Source organism: Suricata suricatta, chromosome 8 (genome assembly GCF_006229205.1).
Source record: "Suricata suricatta isolate VVHF042 chromosome 8, meerkat_22Aug2017_6uvM2_HiC, whole genome shotgun sequence".
NCBI classification, from domain to species: domain Eukaryota; kingdom Metazoa; phylum Chordata; class Mammalia; order Carnivora; family Herpestidae; genus Suricata; species Suricata suricatta.
In genome coordinates, this window is record NC_043707.1 from 69,175,791 (window position 1) to 69,193,342 (window position 17,552).

General features: G+C 38.7%; 1 protein-coding gene across 1 annotated transcript in view; it reads left to right on the plus strand.

Moving 5' to 3' along the window:
- The first annotated feature begins 1,775 nt into the window (after window positions 1–1,775).
- The window catches only part of GTF2B (general transcription factor IIB), a 31,987-nt gene continuing 16,210 nt past the window's right edge, over window positions 1,776–17,552 (plus strand). Inside the window, exons 1-2 of the mRNA XM_029948434.1 lie at window positions 1,776–1,871; window positions 6,602–6,708. Of these exons, the coding sequence (XP_029804294.1) occupies window positions 1,855–1,871; window positions 6,602–6,708 (124 nt within the window). The 5' untranslated portion in view covers window positions 1,776–1,854. The remainder of the gene's footprint in view (window positions 1,872–6,601; window positions 6,709–17,552) is intronic.

A 17,552-nucleotide genomic window follows, 5' to 3' on the forward strand; every position in this document is an offset into this window, starting at 1 on the left:
GGTAATTTAAATGATTTGAATGAATTATCTTACTTCATTCATTCACATATTTAAGTTAAATAAAAATGATGATATTAACAAACCAGAAGTTTTGTTAAATGGTAGTCTGGGTCATTGATTCCTATGTGATAAAATCCAAACTCTGTGTGTGTGTGTGTGTGTGTGTGTGTGTGTGTGTGTGTGTGTGTGTGTTGTGGTTTTTAGTCTCAGGATCAGATGTAAAGATGAAATGGTATTAACTGTTGATGAAAGGGCTGTATAAATTGCCAATGCTGTACTAACAAAAGAAAAGGAATGGCCTACCTTCATTTTAATATGAAGGAAATCCTAACTAGATTATGATGGATGAGAGACTCTCCAGGTCGGGCAGGAGTAATTTAACAGGTTGCCCAGCTTTCTTGCTCTGGGGTTCCAACGTCCTTCCTTCCCTCCTTCTTTCTTCCTTCTGCAAACATTACTATGCCTACCATAAACCATTCGGTGGTAGGTCCTTATTCCTGATCTTCCAGAGGTGCTCAGTTGTCCTCTTCCTCTTCTTCCCCTTCTTCTTCCAGGTCAAGGTGCTCTACCTACGAAAACTTCCTGCCCCATTGGGGTGGAGTACCTCCCAAGCCCTTTTCTGGTTGCACTTGGCACAGCTGAAATGAACTGATATTTTTGAAACTTTTCCAGACATTAGGGGGAACCCCCACCTCCTACCCCTGCATCAGCCAAAGTACGGTCAAAAAAAATTTTTAATACAGAATTACAGATTGGAAGACTGAAAGAAAAACAAAGCAAAACAAAACTCTCCCATCTCCAGCCAGGTTTCATTTCCTAAACTTCTGCTTCTTACACCCCTTGTTCTTTCTAAGAAAGCGAGTCTTGCCCATCCTTCAAGAGAACAACGAGGGCTCAGTGGCATTTAAGTCCCATGTCCAAGTGAACAAAGCAGCCACTATATTCTAAGTCCTCATCCCCATAGAAACCTGGAGCACCCTCTTTCCTTTGGTTCCCACAGGGACAAGGGCAGTTTATTTTCAGCAGATTGTTGGTAGTGTTGTTATTATTATTACTATTCTGAGGTTACTTTGGCTAATTAATAAATCTAAGGAATTTTGAGGTATCAAACGTTCTACTCAGTTCTCTGTACTTCAGCTAACAAACAAATTTGCAAAGGCGATGAAAATAAATTAAGATAGGGCCCACATTTGCCTGCCTCAGGGGTGCAGAGTGTTCTCACAAGGTTTTGTTTCATCTCCTGCCAATTCTAAAAGGGAATGTAAGGCAGATACTATTACCCCTTGCACGGAAAGAAGGAACGTGCCTAAGAAGTCACAGCTTGCTGGCTGATGACAGAGCCTGAATTGACACCTGCTCTGGATGATCTAAGTGAACTTTTCTCTTTACTCCAAATTCCTTAGTGGAATCACCCATCAGGGCCAGTAAAAATTGCGCTCAAACTGGAGTAATGGATTCCCCCCTGGGAAGGGTATGGTTAGCCCTCGGGAAGGTGGGCTTTGCCCCCACCACGAAGGCCAGGTTGTCTTTGTGTTTTAAATCAGCAGGTTGAGGGTATCTCAGGGGCACCTCGTTTGCAGAGTTCCCTTGAGAATTTTCCTGGGTAGTTTCGTCGACTCCCTCAGCACCATAGCAAAACACAGAAACAGAATAGGAAACGAAAAAACGCAAAGCACGTGGCCTACAGGATCTCACTTTTCTTGGCCTTTCTCCCGACCCGTAGCCGCGCCCTATTACGACTGCGTGTGTGACTCGCCTATAAAAGGCCGGCTCCGCGCGTCTTGTCGCCACAGTCTCTTCCTGTTCTGGGTGCGTTTGTTGTGGCTTCCAGCTGGGACCGCAGTGGCCGTGAAGATGGCGTCTACCAGCCGGTCAGTACGTCCGGCCGGGCCGGCTAGGTGAGGGGCGGGCGGAGCGTGCCAGGGCCGCCGCCGGGCTGCCGCGCGGGGCTGAGCGCTCCGGAGGTGCGGGCAGACGCGGCGGACTGGCTGGCCGACCCGGACAAAGGCACTTCCAGACGGCAGGGCTGTCAGGGGTGTCGCAGGGGGTACCGAGCCGTCTGCCTTACCGCTCCCCAGCCCTGGCTCGTTTTCTCACCCAGACACCAGCACCCTGTGGGAGCCCCTGGCTTCGCAGCCCCTTGCGTCGCATCTTTCTGGGGGTATTTTAGCCGCTCTTTTTCCTTGTTAATTTTCCCTACGCTTGTTTTTCCAGCTGTGGCTCAGCTAGCCCACGGCCCTTTCCAAAGAGCGGGAAAGGGCTAGTTCCAGGCCCCCTATCGATCTGACAGCTGGAAAGTTAGGGACGTCAGCACTGGTAAGCCTGGTGGAAACCGGGTGCCATCCCAGAGGCCTTTCGAAAGCGAGGCATTTCTCAAGAGTTGATAAGTTTCCTTCTAGGAGGTTTATTTTTCTATAGATGTCTTCTACGTACTCCTGAAGGAAATCTTGCCTGCAAAAAATTACTTAACCTATGCCGGGAAGTCACTGTCTAATATATTTTTAAAATGTGATGTATTCCGAGCTACAGGAAATGCTTGCACTGCCCTTAGAGACAGCCTTTCATCCTGTGATCAGAAAAATGCTTGTAGACCCTAATTATATCTCTCATGACCACTATGAGGTAGATATTAGTATTTTTGCATAAGTGTAAACTGAGTCATGCCAAGGTTGACTTTTCCAAGGTTAGTGTTAGAACAAAGTGTAGAATCTCTTCTCTGTTTCCTGTTTTCACACAGTTGGCCCCCAGTTAACTCATAATGTATTAAAAGTATCAAGTTCTGTAGCTTCAGAGAAGCAACTGTGGCATAATTTTTCTGAACTTGTTACCTTCTGGGAAATTCAGTTCCTGATGAAAGCCATTATCACAACATAGTAAGCTGGAGAAGTCCAGGCCATTTTGTGCTGACTGCTAAGACTTGCTACTTTATGTATTTTTTAAAAAAGGTGTTGGGGGAGGCAGTCTTCCCTAAAACAACCTGGAAACAACTCGTAGAGCCAGTGACACTCTTGTTTACTGATTTTAATTTTATGATTGAATGGTCAATCATTCTGTCTGGGTGTGGCTCTGTTGGGAAAGGCTTCCTTGTAGGTAAGTGGATAACTTCAGTTTCCCAAAGGCACCTAAATACGACTTATATTCTCATGGCAATAGATCTGAAAGGTAAATGTGATCGTATTTGGGCACAGCTTTTCCATACAGTAGGACAGGAAATTGTAAGAAATGTTGCAACATTAAATATACTAAATTTATGTGATAGATTCTTTACCTAAGGAATTTTGCTTTGTGTGACTTTTTTTTCTTCCTTGGTTAAAAAATAATCTTTGAAATAATTTTTTTTTTCTGGACATGTCTTAGGTCTTAAATATATGTGTCATTGCAGTTGTCTGTCTCTGAAGTTTTTCTACCAGTGAGAACAAAGGTTAAATGTTAGTATTTCTGCCTTTGGCTTTGCTCCCCACTGAGGAAGATGTGCAATTACTAGCTTATGAAATTGCCTGGTGTTTTCACAGGGAAAAGCACCAATGTTGCGAGTTCAAGTCCAAACTCCACTACTTAGTCTGTGATTTCAGGCTAAGGATTCTCTGATTATAATCTTTAGAAGTGAAATAATGCTTATTTTGCAGGGTTGCTGTGAAGAGTGTGTGTGTATGTGTGTGTGTAGAATTAGACACACTGTGGACACCCAATAAGTGATAGCTGTGAAGTGAGATGTGGTTCCTTAGGTACTTTAAATTGTGTTAATGTCACTGGTGGTTGTTGTTTACTCCATTCCTTTCTCTCCCTTACTTCCCCCCCACCCTACTCTTGTGGTTCCTCTTTTGTGTTACGCTTGTGGGTGTTCTGATTAAAAGTTGACTAGTGTATCGTGATTCATTTGGTTTCATATAGGTAACACGTACAAATCACACAAAGATAAGAAAAGTGAAAAGCAGTTTCTTTTCTTCCCTAACTCTCAGCTGTCTAATTCTCCCTCAAAGCAACCATTGTAACCAGTTTCTTGGTGATTTCCTAATGATTTTGTGGTTTAACAAACAGATGCATGTCGTGCTAACCTCTCTTCTTCCCCCAAAGGCTGTTGTGAATACAGTTTGCTACCTTGCTTTTTATCTTTTTCATGAAGTTAGTACACACATTTTAAGTGCTCAGTTCGGTTAGAAAATGAGCACACACACGTAGCTACCACCAGGTCAAGAAATCAAATACCACCAGCACCCTGGAAGCCTCTTTGTCCCCTCCGTCATTCCCCTTCCAAAGACAACCGCATCCTGACTTCTAACTCCTTAGGTTTGTTTTGCCCACTTTAAGGTTTATGTGAATGGCTTATGTTTTTTCTTCTCTGTCTAGTTTCTTTTGAACATTTTGAGAATCATCTTTGTGAGTGCATAAACTGTAATTCATACTTGGTCCAGTTTTGTATAAAACCCCTACCTTCCTCTTTTCACTTAACATATCTTTGAAATGTTTACATATTGTTTATATACATACAGACAGGATAGTCTATCTACGTTTTAGTAGCACAAAACATATTAGTTTTTATAGTTATAGGCCGTGTGACCTTTTGTAATTACTGTTATTCTAATATTTTTTTATTTCAACATAGTTTTTCATAATTTATACTAAGTTTTTAATTAATTTGTTATAATGTATTAGAATATTTTCCCAGTAGGAATTTATGGGATAAGTGTGACTATAAAGCAAATCTCTATTTCCCCATTTTCCCAAAGAAAATATCCAAGACAATTCCTGGTTAACAGAAATATATAGATATTGGGAATGTGGATTGTTTTAGCACTTTCTCAGTGGCAGTCACCTACGTTGAGAGTTAACTTTCTGATTTGTGTTTGCTGACATTAGAAAATTTATCCCAAACCACAAATACCTACTGACTACTCTAAGAATGGTCAATGGAATCTTCTAAATGTATATTTGTTGATATCTTCTAAATGTATATTTGTGATGACCGTAACATAACCTTGTATTGTAGTATTTCAAATCAGCGTTTAACGAGGGCTTATTTTCCATAATACCAAGTATTTACTAATTTGTTTTATTCAAGTAATCTCTATACCCAACATGGGGCTTGAACTCACAAACCTGAGATAGTTGCACACTCTTCCAACTGAGCCAGACAAGTGCCCCTACAGAGTTCGTGTCCTTTTTTTTTTTCTTTTTGAGAGAGAGACAGAGAGTGCTCATGCATGCATAATCGGGGTAGAGGAGCAGAAAGAAAATCTTAAGCAGGCTCCAGGGTAGGCATAGAGCTCCACCCGAGGCTTGATCCAACAACTCTGGGATCATGACCTGAGCCAAAACCAAGAGTCAGTCACTCAACCAACTGAGCCACCCAGGTGCCCCGATACCAAACATTTATAATTGTGTATAATTAATAAATCCAAGTTAAATATTTTTGTTGCTTTTTATTTTATTTCTTTTTAAAAAATATTTATTGATTTATTTTCAGAGAAAGTGCACTATCTGGGGAGGGGCAGAGGGAGAGAGAGAGAATCCTAAGCAGGCTCCATGCTGTCAGCACAGAGCCCTATGCTGGGCTCTATCTCATGAACCTGAGCCAAAATCAAGCATTGGATGCCTCAGCTGTGCTGACAGCTCAGCGCCTGGAGCCTGCTTCGGATTGTGTCTCCCTCTCTCCGCCCCTCCCGAACTTGCGCTCTTCCTCTCGCTCTCTCAAAAATAAAATAAACCATTAAAAAAAAAGAAAAGAGTTGCCTAACCAACTGAACCACCCAGGTGCCCCAATTTATATACTTATTTATTTTTTTTACTAAGCTCTATGCCCAACATGGGGCTTGAGCTCACGACCCTGAGATCAAGAGTCACGGGCTCTACTGACTGAGCCAGCCAGGTCCCCCCTTTTGTTGCTTTTTAAAACTGATTTTATTTTGTCATTTAAGATTGGTATGTCTTTCACAGACTGCTTTGTTTTCAAAATAAAATGATCAAGCACATTAGTACTATCACAAATAGATTAAAAAGTAGCTTTTGAAACCATTTCTTGAATGATAGCAAATGACTCGATTTCTGGACTAAGTGAAATCATTCTTCTTAAGTTCAGCAGAGGTACATCTACCACCTTCCTTTATGATACCGATTAGGTGCAGTGTACTGTTCTAAATCTATCACTAAACTATCCAGCAAGTAGGAAACAAACACGACTTGAAATTTATTCTCTGACCAGAGAAGTGGTAAATCGCACAATCTGGTTGATTATATGTAAACATCACAGGTTATAAATGGTAGCTGGTCATTTCTACGCTAATCAAGATTTTTAAAAATCTCGGTAGCCTACATGCTAAGAGAAAAAAATATTTGCTTTCCATTTAGGTTTTTAAAGCCTTCCATGTCTTCAAATAAGTTAGATTCCATTGGAACTGTTTTTTTCTAAGAACACTATCTGTTAACGACTGGCTAGAATTAAAAATTACCTCACTGGGATGTTTATTTTGAAGATTTATGGTACATGGATAGTATTGGAAAAGTATTCAAAACCCTCTTTTCCCCTTAAAACACTACTTTTTTACATGTTGGTTGGGAGGATATGAAAAATTTCCTTTTTTTTTTTCTTTTTTTTTCCATTTAGTTTGGATGCTCTTCCAAGAGTCACATGTCCAAATCATCCAGATGCGATTTTAGTGGAGGACTACAGAGCAGGTGACATGATCTGTCCAGAATGTGGCCTGGTTGTAGGTGAGCAATTTATTATGATTTTTATTGAAATCACTGTTTTGGATACTTTGCTTTTATGTATTTCCTAAAGTGTCTTTTAATGAATACATTTTGATTTTTTTTCCCCGTCAGGTAATTCATATTTATTATAAAACAAAAAGAATTAGGGAAAAAAAGAGTAAAATCAGAGACACCATATTTTATTGTTTATACAAATGCATATATTTCATAATGTGAGGTATGAAGGAACATTAAAAATTGAGGACAGCCAATCCAGAAGAAAAGGCCCTCAGTCTGTAGTCTCCTGGGTCCTTAGTCTTAAATATTTGATGGAGTTTGGGGATGTGATGGTGACACTTATGTGTATAAAATAATGAATAAATTTAATCCAACTTTTGTGGCTGTTAGATATTTAAACATTTGTTTCAGGATAGTAAAGGTATATCTGTACTGAGTCTCCTTCAAGGCCTTTTAGTTAATAGAGCAACTAAATAGAATGACATATGAGTTTCTAGTATAAAATTGTTATTGTCAAAAATACTACTTCTTAAAATTTTTCGTTTTGTTCCTGCTTGCTTACTTATCCAGATATGTAGCTCAACTTTAGAATAGAGATGGTCTGTTAAAAATTATTCTATGGTAGAGTTGTCGCTAGCAGCTGAAAAAAGGAGTAATACTTAGCAGTTTGAGATACTTAAAAAATGAAAGTGCTAGTAGGATTATGGGGTGTGTAACAGCAGGTTGGTGGTGGTGTGCTGTGCAATAGTGTCGGAGGGTATAACATTCACCCGGGTAGCCTGCTTGCCTCAGACCTCCAGTGGGAGGCTTAAGTCAGACAGAGTTGCTAATAGGAACTGAAATCCACGTACAGTTGAGTTGTGCTCAGTAAGCAATATTAACAGCCTGTGTGTGCTGGGCATTCTTTAAAATGATTTACATATTCACCACGTTTATCCTCAGAGAAACCCTTGAGGTGAGTACTAATATTACCTTCATTTTAGAGATGAGAAGCTGAAGTTTAGTGTGGCAGTGGAGCTCCACCGTCTGCATGGAGCCAGTTTTCTATCCTGTATTGGCTTTTGTAGTAAAGGGAGTTTAGCCAGAGATTGGCAAACTGACCCATTACCTGTTTTATATATGACCTGCCTGCTAAGAATGGCTTTTACATTTTTATGTGGTTGGGGAAAAAAATCAAAAGAATAATAATATTTGGGGGCATATGAAAATAGTATCAAATTCAGATTTCAGTTTCCATACATAAAGTTGTATTGGAACACAGCCATACTTGCTTGTTACATATTATCTATGACTGCTTTCACAGGGTGACAGTAGGATTCTGTAGTTGCAACAGAAACCATATGTGGTGCTCTTACACTTCATACTGCCGCCCAGAGCACTATAAATCCCAGTAAAGCACTTAAACTCCTCCACATTTTGAGTACAAAGTTTATCTTCATGCTGCAGCATTTTATTTTGTTACCATTGCATAGCCATCGTGTCAAACAAAAAGGAAGAAAGTGAACTTTTGGAAGCCATGCTCTTAAGGCACAGTGCAGTGTGGGTTATTTTGTTATTGATCAAGATGGCAAAACTGTGTTTATTATGCAGTGATATTACAGCTCTGCTAATAGACTACAAGAAACTTAGACATAACCACTCATCCTGGCAATTCAGTAAAACAGTGATCAGAAAATTTAGAAAATATAAAGTGGACTATCTCATCACAGAAGAATTTCTTCACAAAAATAAGAGAAAAATAAGGCTGCAGCTAAATTAAGTTTCTGAGTGACTTATTTGTAGCTTATGCAGGGAAAGCTAATGATTATTTAATGATGAGTTAATTAGTTTATGTTGGATTGTGGTAGTTGAAGAAATGTGTCCAGAGAAAATTTTTTTAAGATGAACTTGTTTAAGATGATTAGCCTCTCAGAAAAACAGTTGCTTGAAGAGTTGAGGATGTTGGAAGCAACACTGATAGTCAATCAGTTAAAGTCCAGGCAAATTTCAGGTATTTTTCCTAGGCTCTTGATGACCAGATAGATGTTACTGATACTGCTGAGTTGTTTATTCAAGGAGTCAATGCACAGTTTCTAGAGTTTGAATCATCTGCTTGGAACATCTGCAGGAGAAACAGTTTTTAAAGAAATCACAAGAATGCTAATTCAGTACAACCTGAAGTGGAAACTGCTAAGATGTGTTATAACTGATGGTGGTAAAAATATGTGTGGAAGAAGGCTTAGTTGGACAAATTTACAAAGGTTGCGAAAATGTAAGATTTTTAAAGCTTATAGTTAGTTACTCATTGTATTCGTCAGCAGGTAGTTGGTAGAAAAGGCTTGAATCTATCCTATTACTGATCAGTAGTGTTAGTAGTGAACTTCATTCACTCTCGTGGACTTACCTGTCATCACTTCATTGAATCTTTGTTCGGAAATAGAAGCTGAATCTTGACTCGACCACCGCACAGTAATTTGATAGCTTAGCTGCAGCAGAGTTTTCTTGTAATTGTTTTTGAGCTCAGGGCCAAGGTTGAAATCTTTCTGAACCAGTAGTGTCTTCAGCCACTACTGTTTAACTGAATGGTTTTAGAAATTAGCTTTTGCTACAGACTCGCTAATATTTTATAATCAATTCAATCTAGAATTGGAAGTCAAAACAGTGCCTATAGTAAAGTCAATTTGATAACAACCAACATTATTTGAATCCCAAATGATGTCAAATTGCTTTAATATATTTTATATACTTTTCACTGTTGTCAAAAGTTAGGACAGGAAGTAGAGTCTTTATTCCCTCACATACCTGCCCCAGGTATGTATTTAAAACTCAAGCTATATTTTAATCCGTGGTTTTCAGACCTGAATGTAAGTGCACAGGAAATTTTCGTATTTCCAAATCCGTTTAACTTTGCAATTAAGGAGCTTCCACCTAACTTTCAATTGGGAGTGATTAATCTACAATGTAATGACATGTTAAAAGGCAAAATATCAGAAGAATGTAATAAAATTCTGTAAATGCCTTTCAAGCAGTGAATATGCTCAATTAAAATCATATGCTTGCAGATTAATATCAGTTTTTGGCAGTACTTATCTGTGTGTGAAAAAGACTTTTTAAAAATGAAATACATAAAATCCTGTTAACAGCTTTGACAGATGAACATTTGTAATTGATTTTGATGATAAAGGACACTAACTGAATTCTAATTAAGTGAAATATCCTCACCCCAAAAGAGAATGCTGTTCTTCCTCAGTAGTAGATTTGTATTATGACAAATTATCTCAATTGTTACATTTTTAATTTCATCAGTAAAAAAATCAGTGGAGTTTTTCCTCTTTATGAAAGTACCTAGGTAGTATCCTCAGTTTAGCCTCTTGACCCACAAAGCCTAAAATATTTACTATATGGCCCTTTACAGAAAAGGTTTGCTAACCTGGAAGTTAAATGAGAGCATTCTAATTCCAAAGTATTAAGATCAAACTGATAATAGGTAGGAGTGAGACAGAAGCTTGAATATAATTCCAGCTTCTTGGGTCTCCTAAATGTAGCCACTTAAAAAATAATGCAGAAATACTGCATCATATCTCCAGCCTCCCATCAGCTTCACTTCTACTTCAGACTAGCAAGATAGTTGGGTAGGATTAACCAACTGGAGAAGGAAGATCTAATTCACAAGGTTAACGTGGTTTTTTTGTGCTTGAAATCCCTAACTTTTACTTGCATTTTTCTGCTTTTATCTAAACCAAAGGAAGTTAATTTTCTTTTAGTTTTGCTTCATTTATTGGTATTGAACACCAGCATTGGAGCTACTGTGTTTTATTCTAACTAAAGCAAGTAGGCTAGATTGTAAAGCCTGAAAATTAAGGACAATCTGATTAAACTTCCTTTTTATATACAGAAATATCTTTTTGTAACAATTGGTTTTTCAGACCTAAACTATAAAGAGCTGTTTTAAAGTATACAGCACTAGCTTCACTCACGTGTTTGTAGTTGAATCTGTAATTTAATCTGCAGCATGTCCTGCAGGCGAAGAAGCTATTCCATGAGGATGGGCAGGCAAGAGTCTGTCTGCTAACAAAGTTCTGTTTTGCTGAAGAGATTATCAAACAAATTATGTTGAAAAGAGCTTAATTGAATAGGACAGACCATGAGTCAAATTTTAAAAACACATGTACACATGAACATAAATACACAAACACATATATTACTGTCATAGATCAATAATAAATTTAGATTCTATATATAATTGGACTTGCATCAACTCGCTGGTTTATTTTTTATTTTTTAACATATATATTTTCAATGTTTTATTTATTTTTGAGAGAGAGAGAGCATGAGCAGGGGAAGGTCAGAGAGAGAGGGACACACAGAATCTGAAGACAGGCTCCAGGCTCTGAGCTAGCTATCAGCACAGAGCCTGACGTGGGGCTCGAACCCAGGAACCGCAAGATCATGACCTGAGCCGAAGCCAGACGCTCAACTGACTTAGCCACCCAGGCGCCCCTGGTTTATTTATTTTAAATCTTTATGATATTTTTTTATTTTGAGAGAGAGTGCATAAATAGAGGATAGGGGCAAAGGGAGAGAGAGACGATCTCAAGCAGGCTCCACACCCAACCAGCGCAGAGCCTGACTTGGGACTTGATTCCAGGACCCTGGGATCATGACCCAAACCAAAATCAAGTTGGGTGTTCAACCTACTGAGTCACCCAGGCACCCCCAACTTGCTGGCTTAAAGGCATAGCTCTTTGTTGCCAGCTCAGTTCTGCTTTTATCTTGTAAGCTGTGGAGACAGGGAAGAAATCAGACGAGGCAAATATTCTGCAGTTCACTGAGGACAGGAAACTTGTGGCTTTTCTCAGATTTGAGATATTGATGTTCATAGAGATTTAAATCCTGATGTCATCATGTATCTCCTAATAAATAGTCTTGGTTTACATGGTTTGAATGTGCTTATTATAACATTTTACTTGTCTGAAACTTTTTAGATTATACCATATTTATTGAGTAAGCGTTCATAGTAGGCATTGATTTAAATAATCACCAGACGACTTTAGAAACTGGAACTCTTAGAATTGTTTTTGGACAACTCTATATTTAATTTGGCTTAAAACTGGGCAGCCCATTGTCACTAACTCCCCTTTTTTTAAAAAAATTTATTTTTTAGCATGTAAGTGGGGTAGAAGGGCAGAGAGAGAGAGAGAAAATCCCAAGCAGGCTCCACACTCAGCACAGAGCCCAATGCAGGGCTTGATCCCATGACCCTGGGATCATGACTTGAGCCAAAACCAAGAGTCAGATGCTCAACCAACTGAGCCACCCAGGCACACCCAGCTACTCTTTACTTTCTAACTCAAGACTAGATACTACTCCCCTGTCCTCTTTTGAGGCGTATATTACCCTTCGTAACTGTTACCTTCTTTAATGAGATAATTTGTAATACAAAAAATATATTTATCCCGTATGATAAAAATTGCCTTTTCTCCAGTCTCTAACAACACTTTTTTTTTTTTTTTTTTTTTTTTTAACTGTCCTTTAAACCTTCATTCATAGGCTCCTCCGTGCCCACCACTGGGTCTCAAAACCAATGCCAAAGTGTTTTAGGTTTTACTTAAAGAAACATCATACTTAGAGGAGGCAGTTTCTGTTTCAATTACATGACAAACTATTGGAGAACTTAGTGGCTTGTGGTAACCATTTTATCTTGCTTATGATTTTATGGGCCAGTAATTTGAGGAGGACTTATCTGGGCCATTCTTTCCACATGGCACTGATTGGACCTGGAGGATTCATTTCCATGATGGCTTCTCCACCTACATTTCTGGTTCCTCTCTGCTCTTTGGCCTCCCCACACAGGCCATGCTCTAGGATTTCTCCTTAGTTATCTTAGAGTAGTCATATTTCGTACTGGTGGTTCTGTGGAGACTGGACGTGGGTAGTTAAGGGCTGTGCCCAGCATCGGATCACTTCTGTACTAGAATAGTCATAGGACCCACCTGTATTGGAAGGAGTAGAGAAACGGGCACCAACCACCTCAGTGTCCTAGACAGGGTCATGTTTCAGAAGAACCTGTTGATGAGAGATATTGCTGCCATCTTTGGAAAATACGATTTGTCGAACACTCAGTGTCTTGTTTAATTTTTTTCCCCCAGTGCTTAAGTTGTGTGATAATTTAGTTTCACCTATAACTTAGGTTCCCAGTATTTTGTGACTATTTTAAATACTGTTTAGCATTTAATAATTGTCTAATTGACTTTCTTTCCTCTTTTATTTGAATTACAGGATTTTTAATTTTTTTTTTTTTGAGAGAGCGAGCAAGCATGAGTGGGAGAGAGGCAGAGAGAGAGAGGGACAGAAGATCTGAAGTGGGCTCTGCACTGACAGCAGTGAGCCCAATGTGGGGCTTGAACTCACAAACCATGAGATCATGATATGAGTTGAAGTTGGATGCTCAATCATTTGAGCCACCCAGCTGCCATTTGAGTTATAGGATTTTTATTTTAAAAGGTGAAAGATTTATGTGATCTGAAGAGAAAACAGAGTGTGGATTTTTATTTTTAACATAGGGCATATTTTGATTTGTCATTGACTATTTATTCTTACCATTGATCTGTAGGATATTGGTTCTGAACTCTAAAATAAGGTCAACTTTTATGGGGCACCTGGGTGGCTCAGTCAGTTAAGCGTCCGACTTCGGCTCAGGTCATGATCTCATGGTTCGTGGGTTCGAGTCCCACGTCGGATTCTGTGCTGACAGCTAGCTCAGAGCCTGGAGCCTGCTTTGGATTCTGTATCTCCCTCTGTCTCTGACCCTCCCCTGCTCATGCTGTCTCTCTGTCTCTCAAAAATAAATAAAAAACAAAACAAAACAAAATAAACAAGATAAAATAAGGTCAACTTTTAAAGCAGAGCTTTGTCATTTCTACCTTGAAACTATAGGCTTTAACAGCACTGTTTTGTGGGATTCCCCCCCAAACCCTAACAGTGTGATTGTGTCACTTTAAAAATTGAGCACTAGATGGCAGTATAATCATATTTAGATTATCAAGTTTTTCATAAATTTGACCTTGTACGTTGTTTATAGTCAGCAAAGTATTAGGTTAGTAAGCTGCTATAATAGCTGCTAAAACATGAAATTGGTTATGGCTTCTATAAATTAGGATTTCAAATAAGGTGGTGTTTAGATCTAGTGGTATCATTTCTAGTAAAAGCTGCATTTTATGTACCATTTAAAACTGAAATCTTTCATTGTTCTTAGAAGGAATATGAGGAAACAACCAGAAAATAGTATAGGTGGATTTGAATAAGAAAAATGAGTCAATTTGACCTCTCTTTCCTCAAGTTATTCTGGATATTGTTTATACCTGATTCTGAAGGATGAATGTGCATTAAGGGGCACCTGGGTGGTTTAGGGCATGATCCCACAGTTCATGAATTTGAGGCCCACGTTGGGCTCTCTGCTGTTCGCACAGAGCCTGCTTTGGATCCTCTGTCTCCTTCCCGCCCCGCGCCCCTCCCCTGCTTTCTCTTACTCTCTGTCAAATATAAACAAACATTAAAAAAAAAAATCAGCTCTTTAAAGATTCCAGACCCCATTTCTCGAAATTCTAGCTTAGATCATACATGAGTAACTTATTAGGGAACATAAATTTATACTGTTAATTTTACGGTTTACCACAGTCTTTTTAGATCTTCTGTACCTTTAGAGTTTTTGTATTTTCCATGTCTCCAGACCTGGACTGCATACCCTGTAGAGCAGATACCTTAAGTGTGTCCGTAGCTCCTAGTATAACTAAGGGGCCCTCAATTCTAGGCTTGGCTCTACTAGTTAATGAACTATGTAACTATAACCAAGTTATATAATCTAAGCTTAACTTTCTTCATGTGTAAAAATAAGCCATCCCCCCCGCCGCCCCAAAATAGGGAGCAGGTACCATACAGCTCAGAATTGTTAGAAATTGTTAAGAATCAAATGAGATAACATATAAAATATGTAGTATGATTTCAGTGATACATTTTTTTGTGGGTACAAGTACTCCTTTTTTCTTGATCTTATGGAAAAGTAAGTGATTCTAAGTCTGAGATGCCATTCTTCATAGCAGGTGACTTGCAAAATGTTTTTGAGTGGGTCCTGCATAGTGAAGCTCTTCAGCTATATCATTTTAAAGATTACTGGGTTGCCATCTTTAAATTTGCATTAGTGTTTCTTAAAGGAAATATTCAGGCTTAATGTTTAAGCTGTATTTTAAAATTAAGGAATATTCACTTTCAAATTCTTGCTTTGGCATTTCTTACAAGCCTTCAGAGACCACCTTCTTATCTAATTTAGAACTTTTTAAATTAATTACTCACACAGTGCTCACACAGAAAGAGACTGTGTGAGCAGGGGAGAAGGGCAGAGGGGGAGTAAGAGTCTCAGGCAGGTTCCATGCTCAGTGTGGAGCCCAGCACAGGGCTCGATCTCACAATCCTGTGATCATGATCTGAGCTGAAATCAAGATTCGAACACTCAGCTGACTGAGCCGCTCAGGCACCCTTAGAATTGTTAATACTTTGATGCTACTTTTCCTTTACCTTAATTAATAAACTTTACTCGGTTTATACAGCTACTCTTTGTGGGACACTGAGGCTTGGAGTAAGTACTAAGATAATTAGCTGAAGATTCCACATCTAGTAAGTGACAGAGCAGTTCAAATCCAGGTCTATAGGACTGAACAGGCCTGTTTCTGTTACAGCATGTTGCAGGTCAGGGAGAGTGATAGAGGATCAGAGGTATAAGCAAGCTCTGGAGCAACTCTGGCCAGTGTGTGAAAGGGAGCAGGGTGCAATAATACAGCACAGCACGGTAAAAGCTCTATTGCGGATCTTCCAAGTTTGGTGAGAACACGAAGGAAGGAAGCAGTGATTTCCTGGGGAAATTACTGTTGAATTTACATTGAAACATGATCATTGGGCATGAGTAAGGGTTTTTGGAGAGAAGGTCATTCCAAGTGGAGGGAAAAAGAAACATGTGCCATAGGCTAGAGGCTTGAAAGTGGGAGTATGGGAATGACTCAAATTATTGTGACTAACGTTAGGATGCATCTTCCCTGAGAGCTGCAGGCCTTTAGCTTAGATGCTACGGCAAACCTGCCTTATTTGAGGAAAAGCAAGATATATTGAGATAGTCAGGGATGGAATTTACTATGCATTTTGCATTTTCCTTTAAAATGGTTTTCAAGATGGTAATTATACTCTTGACTTGTACAGTTTTGTGTTTTTTTGTTTCACTGTTTATTTAATTTAGAATATACACTATTTTTTTTTAACATATGCAATTATTTTCCATCATTTACAATACAGTAGTTACAATGACACTCCAAATGGATAAGCAAAGTAAAAAATCAGAACCCCCACTTCTATTTCATGTAATTAGACTTATACAGAAGTTAGAAGGTTAAGTAACAACTAGTTAATCACCTAATTTCACAGCTATCTGAAGTGGCAATCATTATATAGCAGCTTATCTATGATACATTCAAGATACATGATACAATTTATTTCTTGCCCATAAGCTACAACACCGCCTGCTTAATACCTTTCCTTACATTCCACCTCTATACTACAATATACTTGAGGTCCATGCAAAAAAGTAGCTACCTTTTATATAGGAAATGGATGATTAAGTCTTTGGTGTTGTAAAAGCAACTTCATTTAAACCTAACCACCCCCACCACCAAAAAAAGAAGAGGAAAAAAAAAAGTAATGAAAATAATAAGCAAAAAACCCAAAACACACTTCCTAGGGGGAAAAAAGAACAACAAAAAAACAAAAAAACCCATCATGTAATTTCTGTCCTTGACGGAATGTATTAAATAAGCAAACACCACCAACAAGCAAAACAAATACTACAATGTAAAAATATTAAAAAAAAAAAAAAAAAGAAAACCCTTGTGTTTGTTTTTTAAGGGCCTAAACATCATGGATAAAGTAGGCTTTTATGGGCTGGTCTGGGGAAATTAACCATGATGTGGGTTGTTTTTAAAAGGTAATTCATTTTGAGTTCTTGCCCAGTTTACATTTGGGGAACATAAACTATGATTTAGAGACCAGTTATAGTATTAATGGTATTTCTTTTTAAAGTATCTTGAAAATTATCTTTAATGCAAGCTTTCTTATAACATATAGTAACCCTAAACCAAAAATCAGGAATCTGAAGTATCGCCAGAAGGGATGGTTAGAACAGAGTAAATGACTGAAGAAGGTATGAAAGCCAAAGATGCATTTCATTTTCAGCATTAAATTTAACAAATGTAGTGTGTTGACTTAATTTTCCACAGAACCTTAATTTCTTTAATTAAAAAACTCCAATTTGGGGCACCTGGTGGCTCTGTCAGTTAAGCATCTGACTTCTGCTCAGGTCATGATCTGACAGTTTGTGGGTTTGCGCCTTGGGTCAGACTCTGCTCATGGCTCAGAGCCTGGATCCTGCTTCGGATTCTGTTTTTCCCTCTCTCTCTGCCCACTCCTCACTCACACTTTGTCTCTGTCTCTCTCTCTCTAAAATAAATAAACATAAATGAAAAATGAAAAAAAAACCTCCATGTTTAAGGTTTGTCCACCCTGAGTACTACATTTTGATTACTAAACTTTTAGAGTTGGCGTGTTTTGAAAAATTGTGTAGTTTCAGACAAAATGGTGTGTTTTTTTATTAATAGTTTATTACCAAGTTGGTTTCCATATAACACCCAGTGCTCTTTCCCACAAGTGCCCCTCTCTGTGACCATCACCCCCCCTTCCACTTCCCTCCTCCCTCTTCAACCCTCAGTTTGTTCTCAGCATTCAGAAGTCTCTCATGATTTGCTTCACCCTCTCTCCCCAACTCTCCCCCC